General features: G+C 38.6%; 1 protein-coding gene across 1 annotated transcript in view; it reads left to right on the top strand.

The window, feature by feature from the left end:
* Positions 1-11595, top strand: part of LOC137277832 (uncharacterized) — a 101956-nt gene extending 90361 nt beyond the window's left edge. The window contains exon 4 of the mRNA XM_067809795.1: positions 6526-11595. Within this exon, the coding sequence (XP_067665896.1) occupies positions 6526-6675 (150 nt within the window). The 3' untranslated portion in view covers positions 6676-11595. The remainder of the gene's footprint in view (positions 1-6525) is intronic.
* Positions 11596-20037: the final 8442 nt, after the last annotated feature.

Here is a 20037-nt window from a genome sequence, read left to right as displayed (position 1 = left end):
GAGGAGTGGGTTGATATGGTGGGGTTGGAGGGTCTGGTTGATATGAGGGTAGACAATAGTGTCAGGTGTGTGAGGCAAGGGATGTAGGAATGGGTCGATACGGTGGGGTGGGAGTGTTTGGTTGATATGAGGGTAGGCAGGGAGGGAGGTATGAGTGGGTTGATGTGGTTGGATAAGGTGTGTGGTTGATATGAAGATGTTTTGTGTGGATGAGGGATGTTAGTTGGCAGGTGATGAGTGAGTGAGTGAGTTTAGTTTTACGCCGCACTCAGCAATATTACAGCTATGTGGCGGCGGTCTGTAAATAATCGAGTCTGGACCAGACAATCCAGTGATCAACAACATGAGCATCGATCTGTGCAATTGGGAACCGATGACATGCGTCAACCAAGTCAGCGAGCCTGACCACCCGATCCCGTTAGTCGCCTCTTACGACAAGCTGAGTCGCCTTTTATGGCATGGCAGGTGATGACATACACAAACATTATCATTGTTCAGATGGTACATCAGCTTGCTTTGACTGCTTGGCTATTATTCTACCTCAGTCATTCATTTGACATAAAAACTGAGGTTTTGGATTTGCTCATTAGAGAGAAAACGACCCTAAAGGCATAAATACCAGTCTAGTTGGCATAAGTTCTTGTTTGTACCAATTACTATGGTGTTAAGAAAGCTGTGGTTTCATTGATTCAGGAAGGCTAGGTGGGATGTTTTCATCCTCCATGGCATATCAGAGTCTCTGTGTGGGAAATGTCCACTGGTCTGAGCAAATCAATATCCAATCTGTTTGGGCAGAAATCAGAACAAACAGTCGTAGATTTGACCGCCTGGGCGTTAGTTAGCCTGCTGGTGTTTGGTGTGTAGAGATCAAGAATGAAATATTGGTTGAGTATATTGTACTTGGGTCAGCTCTTGGCTTCTACTGACCAGTGAGGAATCAAGGAGTTAGGTTTTGTTGGTTGGTGCATTGTTTATTCAAATCGAACTAGTTAAGATCACAATTGAAATTTGACTTCCGCAACCCATGGGGCAATTAACGAGATCAGATGCTTGCTAGGGTGGTTGACACATGTCACCATATCCCAGTTGCGTACATTGGCGCACATGATATTGATCATTGGAATGTGTGGTCCAGACTTTATTTACAGAGCAGTGAGTGAGTTCAGTTTTACACCGCCTTCAGCTATATTCCAACTATAGTCAAGTGAAATTTATTGTATTCAAGGCCTCTGGCCCATATACAAGGAATTACGTACATATACATATTTATAATATATAATGCAGTGACAGTTATGAAGTTACATGGATAACACATTATTTCTCGTGACAACAGCGTGTTTCACAAACAAAGAAAGGTTACGGATGACAGTTTCATTTCTGGAAGTGAGAATGGAAACAAAGGATAATGTTGGGTGTTTTGATAGATAATTACTTGGTATATATTTTCTTTTAAGATTATCATAATATGGACATACAAATATAAAATGGATTTCATCTTCAATAGCCGAAATGCAAAGTGGGCAAATTCTCAAATTTCTTTCAATGGACAATCTTCTTCCTATATTAATGCTTAAATCTAATAGACCTAAGTCTGAGCTGAACAAATGTACGTCTGATATTTCTTGATGTCAAAACAGACAAATGTATTTCTGGTTGTATAAGGCTTTTGAAAGATTGATATAGATCATACCTTGAACTATTTTCTAAAGTCGAACGCCATTCTTGATGAAACATATTAATTGAGTGCTCTCGGAAATGTTTAAGAAAAAGAGTTGCATTACCTACTGTATGATTTAACCATACAAATCCAAAGCCATGAGAAAATAAAAGATTTCTAATATGTGACGCCCAAGTTGTCTTACCCATATTATCGAGGTGAACAAGCATATTATAAGCTATTTTAGGTATTCGCTGTTCGTGCATTTCCAAAATCTTAAGCCAATACTTTAAACATCTGATTTGTGAATTTATATAAATTGGGTATCTCCCACATTCCCCATAAACCATACAATTCGGTGTTGCTTGTCCAACATTTAGAAATCTTTTACAAGCTAAGAGATGAATCTTCTCAAGACAATCTTGACGCTGAAAACCCCACACTTCTGACCCATAAAGCATAATCGGTTGAATTTGCGAATTGAACAGTTTGAAAAATATCTTCGGAGTGAAGATACCTATCTTCTGAAAAACGGACATAATATTTATGAAAGCCTTTTTTGCGCGTGATTGCAAATCAAGGACACTTTTTCTAAAATTCATCGTGTGCGAAAACATAAGACCAAGGTAAGTATAATGGTTAGCGATAGTCAGTAATTTACCATTGAGAAACCATTTCTCCTTTGAAGCGACGGGACCGCCTCTTCTGAAGATTATTATATTGGTTTTCTCGAAATTAACCTAGAGCTTCCAATTGTTTGTGTAACATTCTAAGATATTGAGTTGATTTTGTAAGCCAGTAATTGTATCGGACACCAAGATCACATCATCAGCAAATAGGAGGATGAAAATTTCGAGCATATCAGGGAACATTTGAACACCGTGTTTACCAGAGAGTGTGATATCATAATACAGTTCACTTATAAAGAAAGAAAACAACATTGGACTTAGAATACAGCCTTGTCGTAACCCAATGGGGCAGTCAAAAAAGTCTGTTACATCATCACCACAACGTACACATGATTTTATGTTTGAATACATCGACTTTAAAATGTTATACATTTTTCCTTGTAAACCAGCTTTTTGTAAGCAATACCACAGTTTGGGACGATCTACAGAGTCAAAAGCTTTCTTGAAATCAACAAAAGCAACATATAATTTGCGTTTACTTCGTGAGAGACATTTTTGTATTATAGCATATAATGTGAAAATATGATCTGCAGTTAAATATTCTTTTCTAAAACCAGCTTGGCATTCAGGAATCAAGTTTCTCATACTTGACCAATTTGAAATTCTGTTGTTTAATATGGCTGTAAATATCTTGCCTAAAATACTCATTAACGATAACCCGGATAACTATAGAGGTATGTCTAAAGTTCCCTTTTTGTGTAACGGAACAATAATTGAGCGAGACCACTTGAAATACACCTCTGTCGAATATCAGATTGAAACATTTCTGTAGGAAGGGCATTAACTCAACCTGAGAGTATTTTATCATTTCTATCACAACGTTGTCAGGTCCAGCTGCCTTACCACACTTTAAATGATTAATCGCGTTTTTAATTTCATCATCAGAAATTTGTGTTTCTAAAATCAATTTATCGATACTTTCATATTCCATTTCAAGGTTGATATCACGAACGTCATCATCAAAAGCAAAAGTATCATTCTGAAAAATACAATCATTTGAAAATATTCTTTTAAAATGAATCAACCACTCAGATTTAGAAATATTTATTTTGAGATTACTTCGATTTTTAAAGGAACGGATTTGTTTCCAAAATTTAGCGGGATTATGCACACACTCATTAAGTCTTCTTAGATTTTGGTTGCGCAGCTTATTTTTATGCACTCTACATGAAGTCTTGTATTTATTTCTCATTTTGCAAAAATAACGTCTGTTGCTCTCAGTACGTCTATCCCGAAAACTTCTCAGTGCTTTGCGAGCATCTCTTTTAGCAGCTTTACAATCATTATTTAAAGTTAGCTGACTGCTCTCTTTGTTGAAATTAAATGTTTTCTTCATACATACTGCTGATTCTAGTACAACGTGAACAAAATCATCTAAGGCACCGTTCAGATCAAAATCAAGTTTTGACAAGAGATGTTCGTAACATGAAGTAATATTGTTCTGTAAATTATCCGAATATATCTTACTAAAAGACTCGTTCCAGATATATCTTTCTGTGGAACATACATCTTGGCAACCGTCACAAATACTTATCATATCTGGTAATTGACAGGTCAATTCTAACGGTGAATGGTCAGAGTCCACCCTTTCACCAACATTTAACATATGTATATATGGAAAAAAAGTCAGGTGAGCACACAAAATAATCATTAACACTGGATCCATGCTGGCCATTGTAAGTATATTCGCCTTGTTCATCTCCGTACACTCTACCATTCACTATGAACAGTTTGAAGGCATAACACAGGTCTAACAACACTCTACCAAAACCGTTAACAACATTGTCATGGGAATTATGATCTTCAATAGGGTAGTCATCATCATCCATATCATGGAGTACATTATTCACATTATCGTCATTTGACAAGATCGGATTATTTTCTTTACCTGTATGTGCGTTGAAGTCGCCACAGATAAGGGTATGACACTCAATCATGCTATGAAGATTATCTAGAAGATATTGTTCTAATTGTTCAATATTACAAGTATAAGATCTATGTTTGTAGTAAGTTGATCCTGTCGGAGGGATGTATGTACATATCAGGTTGACATCTTTATCTAGAGAAAGCAGTTCCTTAGCAAGTCTGAAACATAAAAAGTTATCGAGATCAGTTGTTATTAATTTGCATACGTTTCTAAGACCATGGTGGATGCAAATACAAACACCGCCGGAACGTCTGCCATAGTCTGATAGTTTGACTGCAGGGTTATAAAATACATCATAACCTTCAAGCCAGTTATAATTCATGCTTTCCACAAATGTTTCAAATAAACATATTATGGTGAAATTGCGCAGGTATTTCAAGAAATCGATATCATCAACCTTATCTCTCAGGCCATTTATATTCCAACTCAAATACTGAGTTTCCCAGTGACAGTTCGTGAGTGGCGAGCGCGTTCACTACCGGTGTCAGCCGAAGAGTGGCCCTGTGGTAAAAGTTCCGGGCCTCGGCTGGGCTCCTATGCAGTCGTGTTGTTTGACGGCGCTTCCCTGGCTTGCGTCAGTCTAGGCTGGGGGTGTAACGATGTATGGACATTAACATTAGGGTTCGTTACAAGTTTTCCGTTCTTGAAGTAGCCAAACTTGCCTGTTTCCTTAAGGGCTTGCAGCTGCTGACGTTGGCGTGTGGTTAGATCACTGGATATACCATATCCATATTCCTTTAAAACAGGCCTGGCTTTCAGTGCTCAGACCTTATCGTCAGACACTTGCATTTTGACAATGATGGGGCGTGGTTTGGCTGAGTCTGGACGCTTACGTCCAAGGCGGTGGGCACGGATAACGTCGGATGGTTGCCAAGTTTTTTACGAGAAGAATAGAGAGAGAATAGTTTCCTTACATGTCATTGACTTCTCTCCTTCTGCTTCCGGAACGCCGTGGATAAGAACGTTATCACGACGACTGAAGGATTCCAGCTTGTCCAACTCATCATTTACCATTGCCAGACGTTCATCAATAGCGTCAACTCTCTCCATGACGGCGTCAACATCATCGTGTATGATATCACAATTTTGATTTGTTCTGTCAATATCTGACTTAATCTTAGTCACAGATTCTTCTAGTTGGTCACATCTAGAACCGAATGTTCTCACTTCAGTTTTCAAGGCACTAATTTGAGCAGACAAATCCGATTTGACCTCGCGAATTTCAGCTAAAATAGCATCTCTCACTTGTTCAAGAGAAACAGGGCCTGGGTTGGTTTCAATATCATTTGCACACATTAGAATGTGAGTAACAACACCCACGGGCGGCATGTTACCACCGAGAAAACACATCCCACGTGCAAATGGAGCACATTGCATGTACATAGACAAAACTGGGTCACCAGTGACGTCACATGTTTGACACATGTAGGTGTTCTCTTTGGGCAAAAAACTTTGTATTTTCTATCCAATCGATCACGGCGTATGATGAGATCAGATGTATAGACATGAGAAATGTACATATAAGTAACCTGAAGTGGACATCTGAGCCTGACACGATCGGCGAGTACTCACTCTCTTTGTGTAGCGTCACTTGCCGTGTCCCTTTAGGCTGAGAAAAACTGCCGATCCTCGCTCGGTAAATATCAATCGACACCATTTTGTCCTCCCAGTTCGTTCCCTGTATCGCCAAGAACTTGCACAACCAAAGATAGCACAGACAACCGCTCTATTACTCCGCTCTATTACTCCTCAGCGATCTGGTCGCCCAGCTCCTGTCTGCACCGTCTGACCGCCATCTTGGGACCTCCATCTGGCAGTGGTCTGTAAATAATCGAGTCTGGACCAGACAGTCCAGTGATCAACAACATGAGCATCAATCAGCACAATTGGGAACTGATGACTAGTGTCAACCAGGTCAGCGAGCCTGACCACCTGATCCCGATAGTCACCTCTTACGACAAGCATTGTCACCTTTTATGGCAAGCATGGGTTGCTGAAAGCCTATTCTACCCTTGACCACTGCCACATAGCTGGAATATTGCATTAAACAAACCAACCTAAAGCATAAACTGCAGCAACCATGGCAGGATGTGGTCATAATGGTTTAACCTGGATTGGTGAAGCCCTAACTAATCAGGAAACACAAGGTACAGTTCTGCATCAACTCTCACATCAACAGGTTGTGATGAAATAATACCAAAGGTGGAGACAAAACAAACTCCCTCAATTGTCCATGTTTTTTTCTGTTTCAGATCCCCGAAGTATCATGTGACTACAACAGCGAGACACGTGTGTTGTTGAATCGGACGGGGGAGCAGACATACACATGGGCGGATCTTCAGCCAGGGAATGGCTGGGTGGGCACGATACAGTGCATGGTCGTACTTCCAGGGAAGTCATGAATGCAAACACTGCTTCCAAGATATGCAAGCCCAACCTGTGCCTAAAGAATGTGTGATTGTCCTCAACTTAAGGGGTGTATGCCCGTGTCAGTTGTTGCAACTGACGTGGATCATATTGTGGTCCAGGCAAGTTGTGTGTGATGTAATTGACTGATATGTGATGTAAAGAATGCATATGTGATCTGATTGGGTCATGCATGATTTATTTGTGTCATATATGATCTTAGTCATAAACTGAGTCAAAATTATCTAATTGGATCACATATGATCTAATTGCGTTATACATGATCAAAACTGGTCATATATGAACCAAATGAGATGATATAGCTGAATCATATCAACCGTGATATCCGAGTCATACATGCTCTTATAGAATCAGGATCATATCTGATCTCATTGGGTCATATTTGATATAAATGAGCCATGATCTCAGAGGGAGTAATGTACGTGTGTTCCCACTGAGTCCTGTATGAATGAAACATGTGAGCAAGGTGCATTATCCAACTGAAAAGTGTTTTGTATCAATCAAGCAGGTCAAGTGTCAGCCACACAAATTATGTGTCAAAATAGTGTTTATGAATGAAGAAATCAAATAAATAGTTTCATGCATTGTTCATTCAAGCACGTTGAGTGTCCATCATAACAGGGCTGGCAAGGGTAACCCAGATACTCAGGATGGGTGGGTAATGAGTTGGACCTGGATACCAGTCACAATACCCAGACCTGTTATGATCATGTGACTAATAAATTAAACAATGTAACATGTTATTCTTTCATGATTAAAAGACTGTTCAAAGACATTAGAGTTGGTTAATATATGAAAAACTTGAAATTTTAGCCTCCAAGCTAAAGAATATATTGCTATTTCTTTGAATTTGAAGTCAGGAATTAACATATTGGGTATCTGGATTGGTTTGGGTAATAGGGTGTGGGGTACCTCGATGGAAAATTTGGACCCACCCCAGCCTACATGATAAGTTATATCTTAACAAAATATTTACTGCTGGGGACTAGCAGTTGTGTAGTATTAAGTTGGAACTGTAGACGTACTTGTTTGTTGTTGAGATGCATCCCAGCGGTAAAGCTGCTACGGACTTGACCTGTAAACAGTTAAGTCTTGACCAGACAATCCAGCACCCTTGATAATCACGTTTCAGTAACTCTCCACTGTACTCTGGATGCATCTAAAGCTTGGCCTGATCATTTATTGCCTCCTTTGCTGGGCTTTTTATCCAGTCAGGTGTCAAAGTTGTGCATACCAATCACAGCTCACTTTCACTTCTCAATTTTTGTCTAACCGATTAACTTGGCAAAGCAACTGATACAGAGGTACTCAGAAAGAGATAAAAGGAGTTCTTGCATATATTTTTTTTAAACTTTCTAACCTGTCAATTTGTATGACATCCCTCAAAATCTGAGGCACACTGAACAAACCTACGTGGCTGCGACCCCTATTACCTGCAAAAGGCAGCAAAACAATTATCAGGACAAGCCATAAATGTATACCGGGTATAGTGGAGAGTTATCAGAATGTATACCCTGGAGGTTATCAAGGATGACAATCCAGGGACTCTATTGTTCATTTCCAGAGTGACTGTTCTTGGATTAAGCAGTGACTGGGATTACAGTTTGCTGACAACCTTTAACACATAGATGTTAACTGTGACATAGTCATTTCAGTCATATTAAACTATGTACAGCATTGTTGATAGAGTAAAATGTTTGTTTTGTACAAGTGTACAGATTTGTTTGCAAATGCAAGTAAAACTTCATTAGTGTTTGCTTCACTATTCACTGTATCAAGTGCCGTGCATAGGGTCTACTTTCTAAAGCAGTCGCTCAGTATTATATATGAACATCCCACATCCTACTAAGAGCAAACATTAGCAAAATTGACAACACCATCACTGATATTCAAACCATTTGCACTTATGACCCAAGATCAGTGTCTTTGTGAAACACTTGCATGTACCATGAGGCATATGCTTGATAACTCAAAATCTGTACGTGTTAGAGTTGTAATGAGCTGATGTTGCATACCAACTGTCATCAACACCCTGATATCCAGATTGTCTCTATGTTTTTGTGTGAATTTGTATTTGAAATCCAGATTGTTAGGACTAGGAAATGTTGTTTTCGTGACGTTCAAGCCATTACTTAGATGTTGTACTGTCCCATCTAGACATGAGGGTGTTGGGGAGGATGAAGGATGAGGGGCCCAGTTGTCGTAGGCATTGCAGTTTGATATGCAGAGTTCCTTGATACCTTCATCACTTTTGACTTTCCTGGCATTACAGTAATGCCGACATGTTGTGATTTAACTGGAATGAGTTTCAAAGCAGCTTCAAATCCAACTCACTCACCCTGACACATTATATGGTAAAGATATGGTATGAAGCATTCACCACCATAAAGAAAATTAACTTTCAGATGTTTACAATCAAACTGAATACCTACAGGTTGAGGACATGTGTTTTATATTATAAATTGTCTGATTGTATCCATGAATTAAAATTTGGTGTCAGTACATATATTGATAATATCTATACTGTGGTTGCAAGCATGTTAACAATTTATTTTGGACTTCCATATCAGTTCAGTTGTAAAATAGTTGTTATTAAAAATGTTTCTACAATGTGGTAGAAAACAGTATGTGACCGTTTTATTTGGGGGCTCAGCAATAAGCCACCAAGAGTAGTCTCCCTTCAACATGGCTTCTCTTTAAACAATGTTTTGCCACGACATGGTATTGTCCAATAAGAAAAATGTGACAATTACAATGGAGCAAGGGAGAAATATATGTTTCTTAGGAAATACTGTTTATGATGTAACTTGTCATTTGAGTAAACTGAAGGACTGAACTAGGTTTATCTGCATGAGCGGTTTGTCAAAGGGCTAATCCACCACCTCTAAGAACACTTCAGATTATTTCATCAGAATTGTTCATGTGTATATTCAGTAAAATGTAGGGCCTTCATGTACCATTGATATCATAGTTCCCATATGCTTGAATATGTCAGGTTTCAGAATGCATCATATATATATTTTGGATAATATATAAACAGTGGTGTAGTGTATTCTTCATTCAAAGTGTTAATGTGTGTCTGTTATTGACAGTTGAGGTAATTGTGTGAATGTTGAACATGAGTGTTTGAGTGGCGGAGGGGAACATCCATTTGATTTCTGTAGGAATGGAATACTGTAGTTTATCAGTAAAATATTCCAATAGTGAATAATTTGTTAGCAGTGGTGGAAAATTAGTAGTTTATTAGTTAAAAATCATTTGTATGTTGTTATTATTGAGCGTCAGTAGATCATTTGGTGCTCAAGTAAATATATAAATAGTTTGTTGGAGAATAGTAGATTTGTTCTAAATCAATCCCTTAGTACTAATTATATGAAGGCTTGCTTGAGAAAACTTTGATTTACTTATGATGATAACAGTTCACTTTCGTTTTCAGATTTAATTAAGATTAATCTGAACATTAACATTTTGTATAACTTAATTTAACCTTTTAGAAGAATTTCTTGTTTTGTCTTTAGTTGTGTTTAAGCTTATGTTATGGAACTTGTAAATGTAAGATTTCCACTTTCAAATACCAAAGATGGCTATTTCATTTTGCAGATGTATTCAGTCACAAGTCAGTCTGTTTGCTGGTGCCACATCAAATGTAATATCAGTAAATATAGTCGCTGTAATATTGGGTCTGGGTTTTTTTAACTGGACTAATATCAATGCCGGTATGTGGTCTGTAAGATCACATTTTTTAACATAGTAGTGTCTCTAATGAATGAAAGCCAACACATTTTAACATGAGGAAGGATCACAGAACAGGGATGAACAACCTCTGTGTTAAAGTGAGAGTGAAATTTTGGTGTAGGATCTAACAGTTACACTTATCACTTGTTTGATAATTGATCCAGCTTTTTAATGCCTGTCAAAGAAGTGACAGTTTAACATGGCCATTTTCAGGGGAAAAATGACAGGGTTTGTTTTGTTGGAATGAGGTTTTCTATACTTAGTTTAATATTACTCACTGTGTATAAGAACATTTGTGAAATATACTTCATCTTACTGTTGGTGAAACATATTTTGTGAAACATTGTGATATAATTTCTATTTCAGGGGATTTTGTCAATTGGTCTTGGAAGCCAATGATAGGCTCTCAGCATTGATGTACTAGATAGTTCTTGTCACATTGTTTGACATGTTATTAATGCCATGATTCATTGAATCAATACCAATGTTGTTAATGCCATGATTCATTGAACACCTGATGTGGACTTCACAGATCAAGATATACAAACTCGGGTTTCAGGACACATGGACAAAAATTGAAAGAAAATTTAAATTACATCTCAGTTGAAACAATGTGGCCTGTCTGGAATGAAAGCACTGAATATGCACACTGGGAAATAAATGAACATCAGGCATTCATTCAAGGATCTCAACATTTTTCATAATTATTATCAACTCTTGTTCTTCCAGGAATTGTTTTCTATTATTGGAACATATGTTGTATTAGTTAAGAACCAGTGTTTTCATTAAAATGGGATTGTCAATGACCATTGTTATGGGATGTTATAATCATTCTTTTGTCAGTCAGAATGGTTATGTTGAATCAGAAAAATATTTCAAAATCAGGAGAAATTCATGAATAGAAGATCAACTAGATGAAACGGATCTTCCTTTGTGTGTTCCAAAGGCAGCTGAAAATGCACAGGTGGTAAATACACAATGATTTAGTTTTTAACTGATTTGACAAAGTCATTTTATCAGTGGGAAGTGGGTAATTCATTCCCATATTTTCAACATCTGAAGCACTGTGTTTTGCTGTACATAAAATACAATGTTTATGAAACATGATGCACGTGAAATGCACTGTAAATATAATCAAAATAAATTGTACATAAATTTAATACCTTATTTGACTCCTGTTCTTTCTTTGATGTCTTTATGCTGAACAAAATACGTTGGTGATCGAGAATGACTATATTTACGGCAAGACAGCCAATGATCTGGTGCAAGTTTTAGATGTTGCGTACATCTGAGTGAATTCTTAGTGCCTGGTCTGCTTACATCCATTTGGGGCTGGTAACATTTTTGAGTTACCAGACCTGCTCTCTGGCTGGACGTTTGGCTTATTTCATATTGTGATCATGTATAATTTCAGGATATTATGATGAAATGATGTAATGTCTATCTGGGCGTTTGGCTTATGTCATACACTGATCATGTATATATTCAGGATATTATCATGTAATGATGTAATGTCTAGCTGGGCTTTTGGCTTATGTCATAATACACTGTGATCATCTACATATCCATCATGTTATAATGAAATAATTTGCTCAATCCTCAGAAAAAATTGTATATCTTATCTTCTACACAAAATGCCTGGATGACTGATAGTGTGGCAAAACCAGCATGGTTTTCAAACTGACAGACCCAGAAGCAGGTTAATTCAAACCTCATGACATTCAGCACCTGGCTCACCTAAGGTACGCAGCCGAGATGCTACCCAAAGGTGCCTAACTATGGGGTCATCTTTCCTCAATACCTTTTACTATGTAGTTCGAATGGTCGTGTAGACCTCATATTCCAGAAGAGAGAGTGAGTGAGTGAGTCTTGTTTTATGTCACTCTGGACAATGGACATTAACAAAATGTTAACTGACACTGTCACACTGCCCTCACAAAAGTATAAAACTCTCACAAAGCCTTCTAAAACACCTGTCCAGTTTTGTCAAATAATACGATCAACAAGAAAGAAAGAAGTTATGGAACTATGACCCTCAAGCATCAATGGCGAATCAGATCACATCGGCAATATGTCATTTTTCACGCACCTGAAATACACCCTAACATTCTTTTTTAGATTATGAAACTATCACTATTACTTGTAAACACATTTCCACTGATAGTATATTCCCCTCATATGAATTAAAGGTGTATGTGGATGATGTTTTTGAGGAAGTAACTAGGAATACTCAAACAACGGCGTATAGTATTTCAATGGCGAAATGTCATTTTTCACACACCTCAATTACACCCTAACAATTTTTTAAGTCATAAAACTGTACTGTCACTATCACTTGCAAATACCTTTCAACTAAAGGTATGTTCTCCTTCTAAAACTTAAACGAATGTGTGAAAGAAGTTTTTATCGGTACAGTTTTAGTCTATCTTCGCGGTGAATCGAGAACAGAAGCCAGTGAGCTATAACTTACCGACTTGAAACTTTACTACAAATCTACTGTCCTAATACGGACACTAAAACCAATTATTTCACTTAAACTGAAGGTGACATAATAGTTAACCTATCTTCTACATGTTGGATTTCAGTTGTTACAATACTCAGCGAACTTACTCAGCCGTTGAAAAAAACCCGGGCTCAATCTTAAATACTACGCTGCCACCATATTGGCTACACTGGTTACGTAACGACCCGAGACATACGTTCAGCGGCTTTTCGAGGAGTTTCTTCTCCCCCTCTATATAGAGTCCCTTCCAATACTAACCGGGAACTTCACCTTCCGACCTTCTTGAGTCTATTTCAGAACATAAGTCTAATGCTGCTGATAGCAATATTCAGTTAACACCACGGGGCATCAGACACAGTCATCATTGTAACCAATCTTGCACAAAGGTGTAGTTTACATGAGCGGCTGTTAAACTGAAGAATAAAATGGAGGCAACCCGATTTTATGTGCCATGCTAAGATACCCTATTCCAGTTGTCAGCAGGTGTTCAAACCTTTCCGCCCATGTCATCTATCTACACAAAGGACGTCTCTTGTTCTTACAGCGACGTAAGCATTTAGTAACTTGAAATGAGACATAAGGAGACAGACCATCTTACCGTTCCACAAAGAGATCCTTGGGCAATGACAGACGCAAGCCAATATAAGCATGACTCACCTTAGTTCTGCAAACAACTTTGTGAATATGACACTACTTGAACAGGTTCACGCATGATGGTAATATTAAAACATTCTGTCATGGGAACATATATTCAGAGTCTCCCTATTAGTTAAAATGGGTTTGTTTGTTACTATCAATTACATATGTTCAGAGACTAATCCTTAGTCCAGGTTTTTCCTTCCATAGTCGGGGCGGTAGGGTAATGTGTGAAGCTAATTTCCGGTGTCCTCCCGCCGTGATATTGCTGGGATATTGCTGGGATATTGCTGAAAGTGTCATAAAACTAAACTCACACACTTCTTCACATGCAACCTACACCCTATGATACAACCGAAACACCGTTTGAAATATACGTCTGTGGAGGGAATTAAATAACACGACAAAACAGTGTCTAGATAGACCGCATGACGGCGCCTCGCCACAAACAGAAGTTCAGAGTAGAGAGTGAATTTAGCTTTACGGCGATTTAGCAATATTCCAGCCATATCATATCACGTCCGGGCCACCATGAATGGACATCACGCATGCGTGACGAGCGAACGCTTTAACCATTTGGCTACCCAACCATCCCCGATCACACTGAACAAGTGTATCCCGCTCGTGCATTAATACATGGATGACGACCCCGCCTCATTGACGAAAGCAAACGTTGACAATGGATTTGGAAATGGAATTCCATGCAAATGGAAGGATAAGCCACAGTTTCTTTCAGGGTTGTTGAGGGGTATAGAAGACACAAAGCAAGAGCCTACAAGAACACATGGCCTGAAGCCAGTAGACACGAGTCAAACCATAGAAACCTGCTGGTTTGATGAAGTAAGAGGTGCAAGTCTGGTGCGGGAGCAGATGTAACCAGTTTGGCAGGACGTGCCGTGACAGGCCTTATGGATGTTGGTTCTGAACAGGCACGTACACGTACGCACACGTGCGCGCACACACATGCGTGTGCATTAAATTCGCCACACAATCCAATTATTTTGTTAGGCTTCAGTTCACCCTACACCACTTCTAATGTTTTGTTAAAATACTCTGCTGTCAAAAGGTAACGTCATGACGTAGTCACATTCGTAACTACTCGGGTCATTACGGAAAGAGGCGAGTAGTTACGAATGGACGTAGTCAGTGTGCATCGTGATGGCTGCATTCGTAGATTGCTACTGCACATTTTCAAGAAACAGCTCGTGATACACGATGACGTTTGCGAGCGACTATTATAACGCAATGCTGATCAACAACAGGAGCATTGTTCTAGGCAACTGGAATACAATGACACGAGTGAACCTAGTCGATTAACTCGTAGTAAATTTGTGTCTAAATCAGCTAGTCCACGAAGAAAACCAACAATACATAGAAAATAACGTGTGTAAAAAAACAGACATGTGTATTAACAATGTTTATTCATACTAAAACACCGACCAGCAGATATATGGATAACTTAAAAGACTTTGCTGATGTTCACGTTGACATTCGCACAAATGTGGCCAGATTCTGAGATTTTATGAATACTTCGTCTTGCGCAGTGCCAGTTGAGTGTGAAATGGGCACTTGAGCTAAGCAGCTACACCACGGAGATGTGTATCCGCTTGCACGTGTATGTAGGTCGCATGAGTTAACATCACCCATTTCTTCACACCGTCGCCGCAAGCGGGTCAGGTATAGGGTTTGAACACGCCCTACATGATCCAGGGGATCGAGTATGGTGCTGAATGTACCCTTATCGATCAAGGGGGTCAGGTATGTGGTTTGAATATACCCAAAACGATCCCTGGGGAATCAGGCATGGTGCTGAATATACCCTTAACGATCCACGGGGTCAGTTATGGGTTTTGAATATACTCTAAACAGTCCCCGGGGTCAAGTATGGTGTTGAACACATGTATACCCAAAACGATCTAGAGGGTCAGGTATGATGCCGAATATACCTTAAACGTCCCAGCTGATCAGGTATGGTGCTGAATGTACCCTTATCGATCAAGGGGGTCAAGTTTGGGGTTTGAATATACCCTTAACTATCCAGGGGATCAAGTATGGTGCTTAATATACCCTTAACGGTCCACGGGGGCAGGTAGGGTGTTGAATACACCCTTCTCGACCAACGCGGTCAGGCATGGGGTTTGAATATGCCTGAATCGATCCAGGGGGTCAGGTATAGTGCTGAATATAACCTACAAGTTCCACTGGTGAGGTTTGGAGTTCAACATACCATTAACATGCCGTAGGTCGTGTCTGTCGGTGAATATACTATTAACAATGATTCGTGCATGGGGTTGAATATACCTTTCACAGGCTAGGAGAGTGTCGTCATATGCTGATAAACGCTTATACTACGGCATTTTACTGCCTGCACGTTCAGTGAGTATATATACCGTTCAAACTTGAAATTATACATGTGTTAAGGGACATTAGGCAAATTATTGACATGGAAATCAGTCATGTTTTCGCGATGTCATGGACACGAGAGTTTTATGGATGACAAATTCTTCATGATGAAGGGTAACTACGTTTCAACGGATGGTCTTACTCCTTCCCCGGATCATCCAGTCGAAGCGGACGTAAAATCTCCAAGGAGGCGCAAAACGGAGTGGAGATTTTTTGTCTGCATCTTTTCAAGAAATCGCAATAGTTGCCTTGAAAGGGTTATACATTAACGTCATTGAGTGTTTTATCACTGAGGGTTATCTCTTTTTTATTTATTTTTTAGTTTCAAGACTTTCTACAGGCATGCATTACAGGACCATACAAGCAGGCGGGTAAACAGTGTATGTAGTGCGATTCATCCGCGTTACATAACATGTAAAACATGCACACTGAATTAGAGATTAATATACACCCTAACAAGTGTAACGTTGGACAGAAATAAAACAAAACAAAAACATTTGTTCAGTACCATTTGATAAATGGAGAAATTTGGTAGCATCACAATGCTTAATGATTCCCTTTTTAATAAAATTTATAACAGGCAAATGGTTTCCAGAAGCACATTTGAATATATTTTGTTTGACTAGAAGAATGATTACATTTATAGGCTTATCTTCACCTTTAATAAAATTGGTAAATTTTATGTTTGTGTGCATATGACCTTACTGCTGCTTTGATTCCTTCACAAGTTTCATTTGGTACATTTTGTGAAAACTTTCAAATGTTAATAACCTACCTTCCTCATGTAATGTATCATTAATAAAAACTACACCTTTAGTCTTCCAGTTTATATACATTGTAGGTTTGTCATCAATAGTTATGTGGGAGTTGCCCCAGATAGAAAACCAACTTAAAAGTCAAACTGACAACAGTTTTGATTCATATGTTGCAAAAAAGACTTCCCATACAGTAAAAATATTTCTCCAAAATGTGTTGGATAAATTAGGAATACATATTTCTTTAATTTGCTTTGAGTTACAGACCAGATGGAATACGGTTTAGGTATTTTGCGCAGAATAATGTAGTCCCATTTATTATTTCAAGTAATAAGTCTATTTATCCATTTAAGTTTTTGAGCATAAATTATGGTTTGTACATCTGGTACCCTGATCCCACCATATTCTGGGTTTAAAGTGGTTATGTTTAGTTTTTGGTAGTTTTTTGGTAGACGCCATGTGTATCTTTTGCATTCGAATTTACCTTCTCGCCAGGGATCATTGAGATTAAAGGTATTATTTTCATGCTTATAATTGTAAGTGCCTAATCGTTGGTTTATCACCAGATTCCAGTCACCACAAAGGTATATTTTATCGCTGTCAAAGACATTATCAATTTTTGTGATATTATCGAATTCCGGCGCATCGTTTTATATTATATCGTTTGTCCCGTATATATCAAATACTGCATATGTAATTTCATCTATTAAACTTTTTAAGGCCACATAGTTACCACCCTCATCCAGTTTTGAGATCAATACTCTCAAGCTGAAATTATTATTAAAAAGAATAGAAGTTCCTCGCGCATTGGAGGTGTATCGGTTGTTTTATTAGGTTGAGTTGCTAAGACATAAAGTGCACATCTTGTAAACATGCAGTATTTATTACATTGCCTTTCTTCTCTTTCAGAAAGTTAAATGCCTTTTTCCTTTTGCACCTATTACCTAAACCTCTGCAGTTAAATGATAATACTTTTAGCTTTTCCACTTCACAGTATCAGATCTACTAGTTATCCTTGTGACGTACATGGCAATTTGTCTGATAATTGCTAAATGTAGAAAGCAATGAAAATCATTTAAAATCTAGCACTATTACCTGTAGTTTGTTGTTGGATAGGTGGAGTAGTTGGAGGGATATGCCTGATTTTTACACGAGAATGATGTCGCTCCGATCGCGGTTGCCTGTCATTTATGTCTTTGTTCAAATAAAAGTAGAAACATAATCAAGTGAAATCATTTTAAATATCTCTACTGGGTCATCCCATCCTCTTCAACAGACATACAACCTTTATCGAGATTGCCGGGTTCTCGGCCCTCAGAAATTCAAGAACATTCAATCAGATAACAGTACAAATGGTGAAGAAAAGCTAACAAATAGACAGCAACATGGTTCAGATAAAGTTATCTTACATAAACCTTACTGACATAGGGTCTATTGGCTAGTTTACTGTGGACACGTAAGAGAGTTTCACATACGTATCACACAATTTTCACACTTTTAGTAACTGACAAACATTGATACTCACTTATGTCATCAGTCCATATGAATATGTGGATCATTTCTGAGTGGGTAGTGTAGTAAGCACACAAGCACGCCTACATATCCTCATTCGTAAGTAACAGATCATCACGCTCCACAAACCACGTGTAGTTCAGGGCACGAGCTTCTCGCGCGCGATGTGCACGTGTAAACTGGGTGGAAGTAGTGCGACTGTTTCACGGAGTGTAGCAAACAGATCGCAAATATTAGTAATTCAGTTTTACACATTAACACACGCACATAATTTCCGATTTATGGAGAAAACTTATGTTCAAACTAAATAGTACCTTCCAATTATAACAGGAATTCAATTTACAGAAATTCTCATAAGAGTCACATTTGCACCTTTGTTTACTTTTGTGGTAAGGAGTTACGAGTGTTCAGGTGCGTTTGGTCCATGTTGAATGCGTTGTTTTGGGGTCTTTTGTCTCCAAGATGATCTCCGTCCCGACCACTCTAATCCGTGTCTAAGATGCTCCTTCTCAAGGATCTCAGGTGCCTGTCAACTTAGAATGGCCCGGCGTTTTTTCAACATACCTGGCAGATCGATTTGGAAACGTTTTCCGGGATCCTCTTAGTAGTTTTCGGGCGTTGAACACATCCTCCCTGTCCGGCATGTATGGGAATGGGGCGACGATGTTCTTATGTGTGTCAGGTTGGTGTTCACGTTGATATTCGGAATAAGGCAATCTGAGTGCAACTTTGAACTCCGTCTGATTTACTCTCGATTCCTCAAAGTTAAGATCCTTTGAGAAAAAAGCCACGAGGCACTTGTTTAGTGTCTTCTTTTAGGGTTTCTGGGATCCCATCAAACAAAAAGGTTGCTTTTTCGGTCATGAATGTCCTTCAAAATGACCTGTTTCTCAAGGCAGTGGTAGGCGTCTTGACTCTCGGTCAGTTCTTGACGAAGTTCGTCACTGTGCACATGTACATCATGTTCAACCAAGCTCACTTTTAAATTAATGTCCGAAATGTCTGCCCTTACCACCTGAATGGAATACTGTAGCTCAATCTTTGTTACACTGATTAGCCCAGCTAATCAGTTTTCTGAACGACCTCTTCAAAAGATGTCTGCGACCTTGTGCCCGGCATGGTTGAAGTAGTGACGACACGTGTTTTGTTGTTTTTTTTTTACAAAAAGGCGATATGAAATATATGGAATATTTGATTTTGACTCTTTATGCTGTTCTCTTAGAACATTATTTCACAGTATTTGCTAAGTCACGTAGTCTAGTCTGGCTAAAAATCCATGGATTGGAGCGAGCGGTGTCTATCGTCTTGTCATGCGCAACTGGGTTTCCTCTTAACCCTCTTTCAGTTGTGCCATGGGACAGATGTGGTAGCAGTGTGTGTAAGAATCTGTGTCTGTCTGTTTGGTCAATGTATTTATGACTGGTTGGATGTCTGAAACAAACATTTTAGCCTTACTAATTTCTTAAATCAAGAAGCAATGGTGGCTTGCTGTTTGAAATATTAGTAGAAGACACTAACTTAATTGAAAGTTGAGTACAAAATGAGCTATCCCTCATGTCGTTCTGTCTTGTCGTCACTATACTGTCCTTAAGATATATCTATTCACGTCTGTCTCAGTCTGTTTCCCGCAGAACTAAATTATAAAACAAATGAGTCGTTTTAACTGGTGTCTATTATTTCCAATTCAGGTAGGTGAACAGAGAAAGTGTTGAATTTGTGTTAAAACTGCTATAAAGATATCAGATCGCCATGAAGTGTAAGTTATTCTTCATGACCAGATTGTCGTCTTTTTA

The sequence above is a fragment of the Haliotis asinina genome, chromosome 3 (assembly GCF_037392515.1).
Source record: "Haliotis asinina isolate JCU_RB_2024 chromosome 3, JCU_Hal_asi_v2, whole genome shotgun sequence".
Classification (NCBI taxonomy): domain Eukaryota; kingdom Metazoa; phylum Mollusca; class Gastropoda; order Lepetellida; family Haliotidae; genus Haliotis; species Haliotis asinina.
The sequence above is the reverse complement of the archived record's forward strand: the minus strand, read 5'-3'. Positions and strand labels throughout refer to the sequence as shown.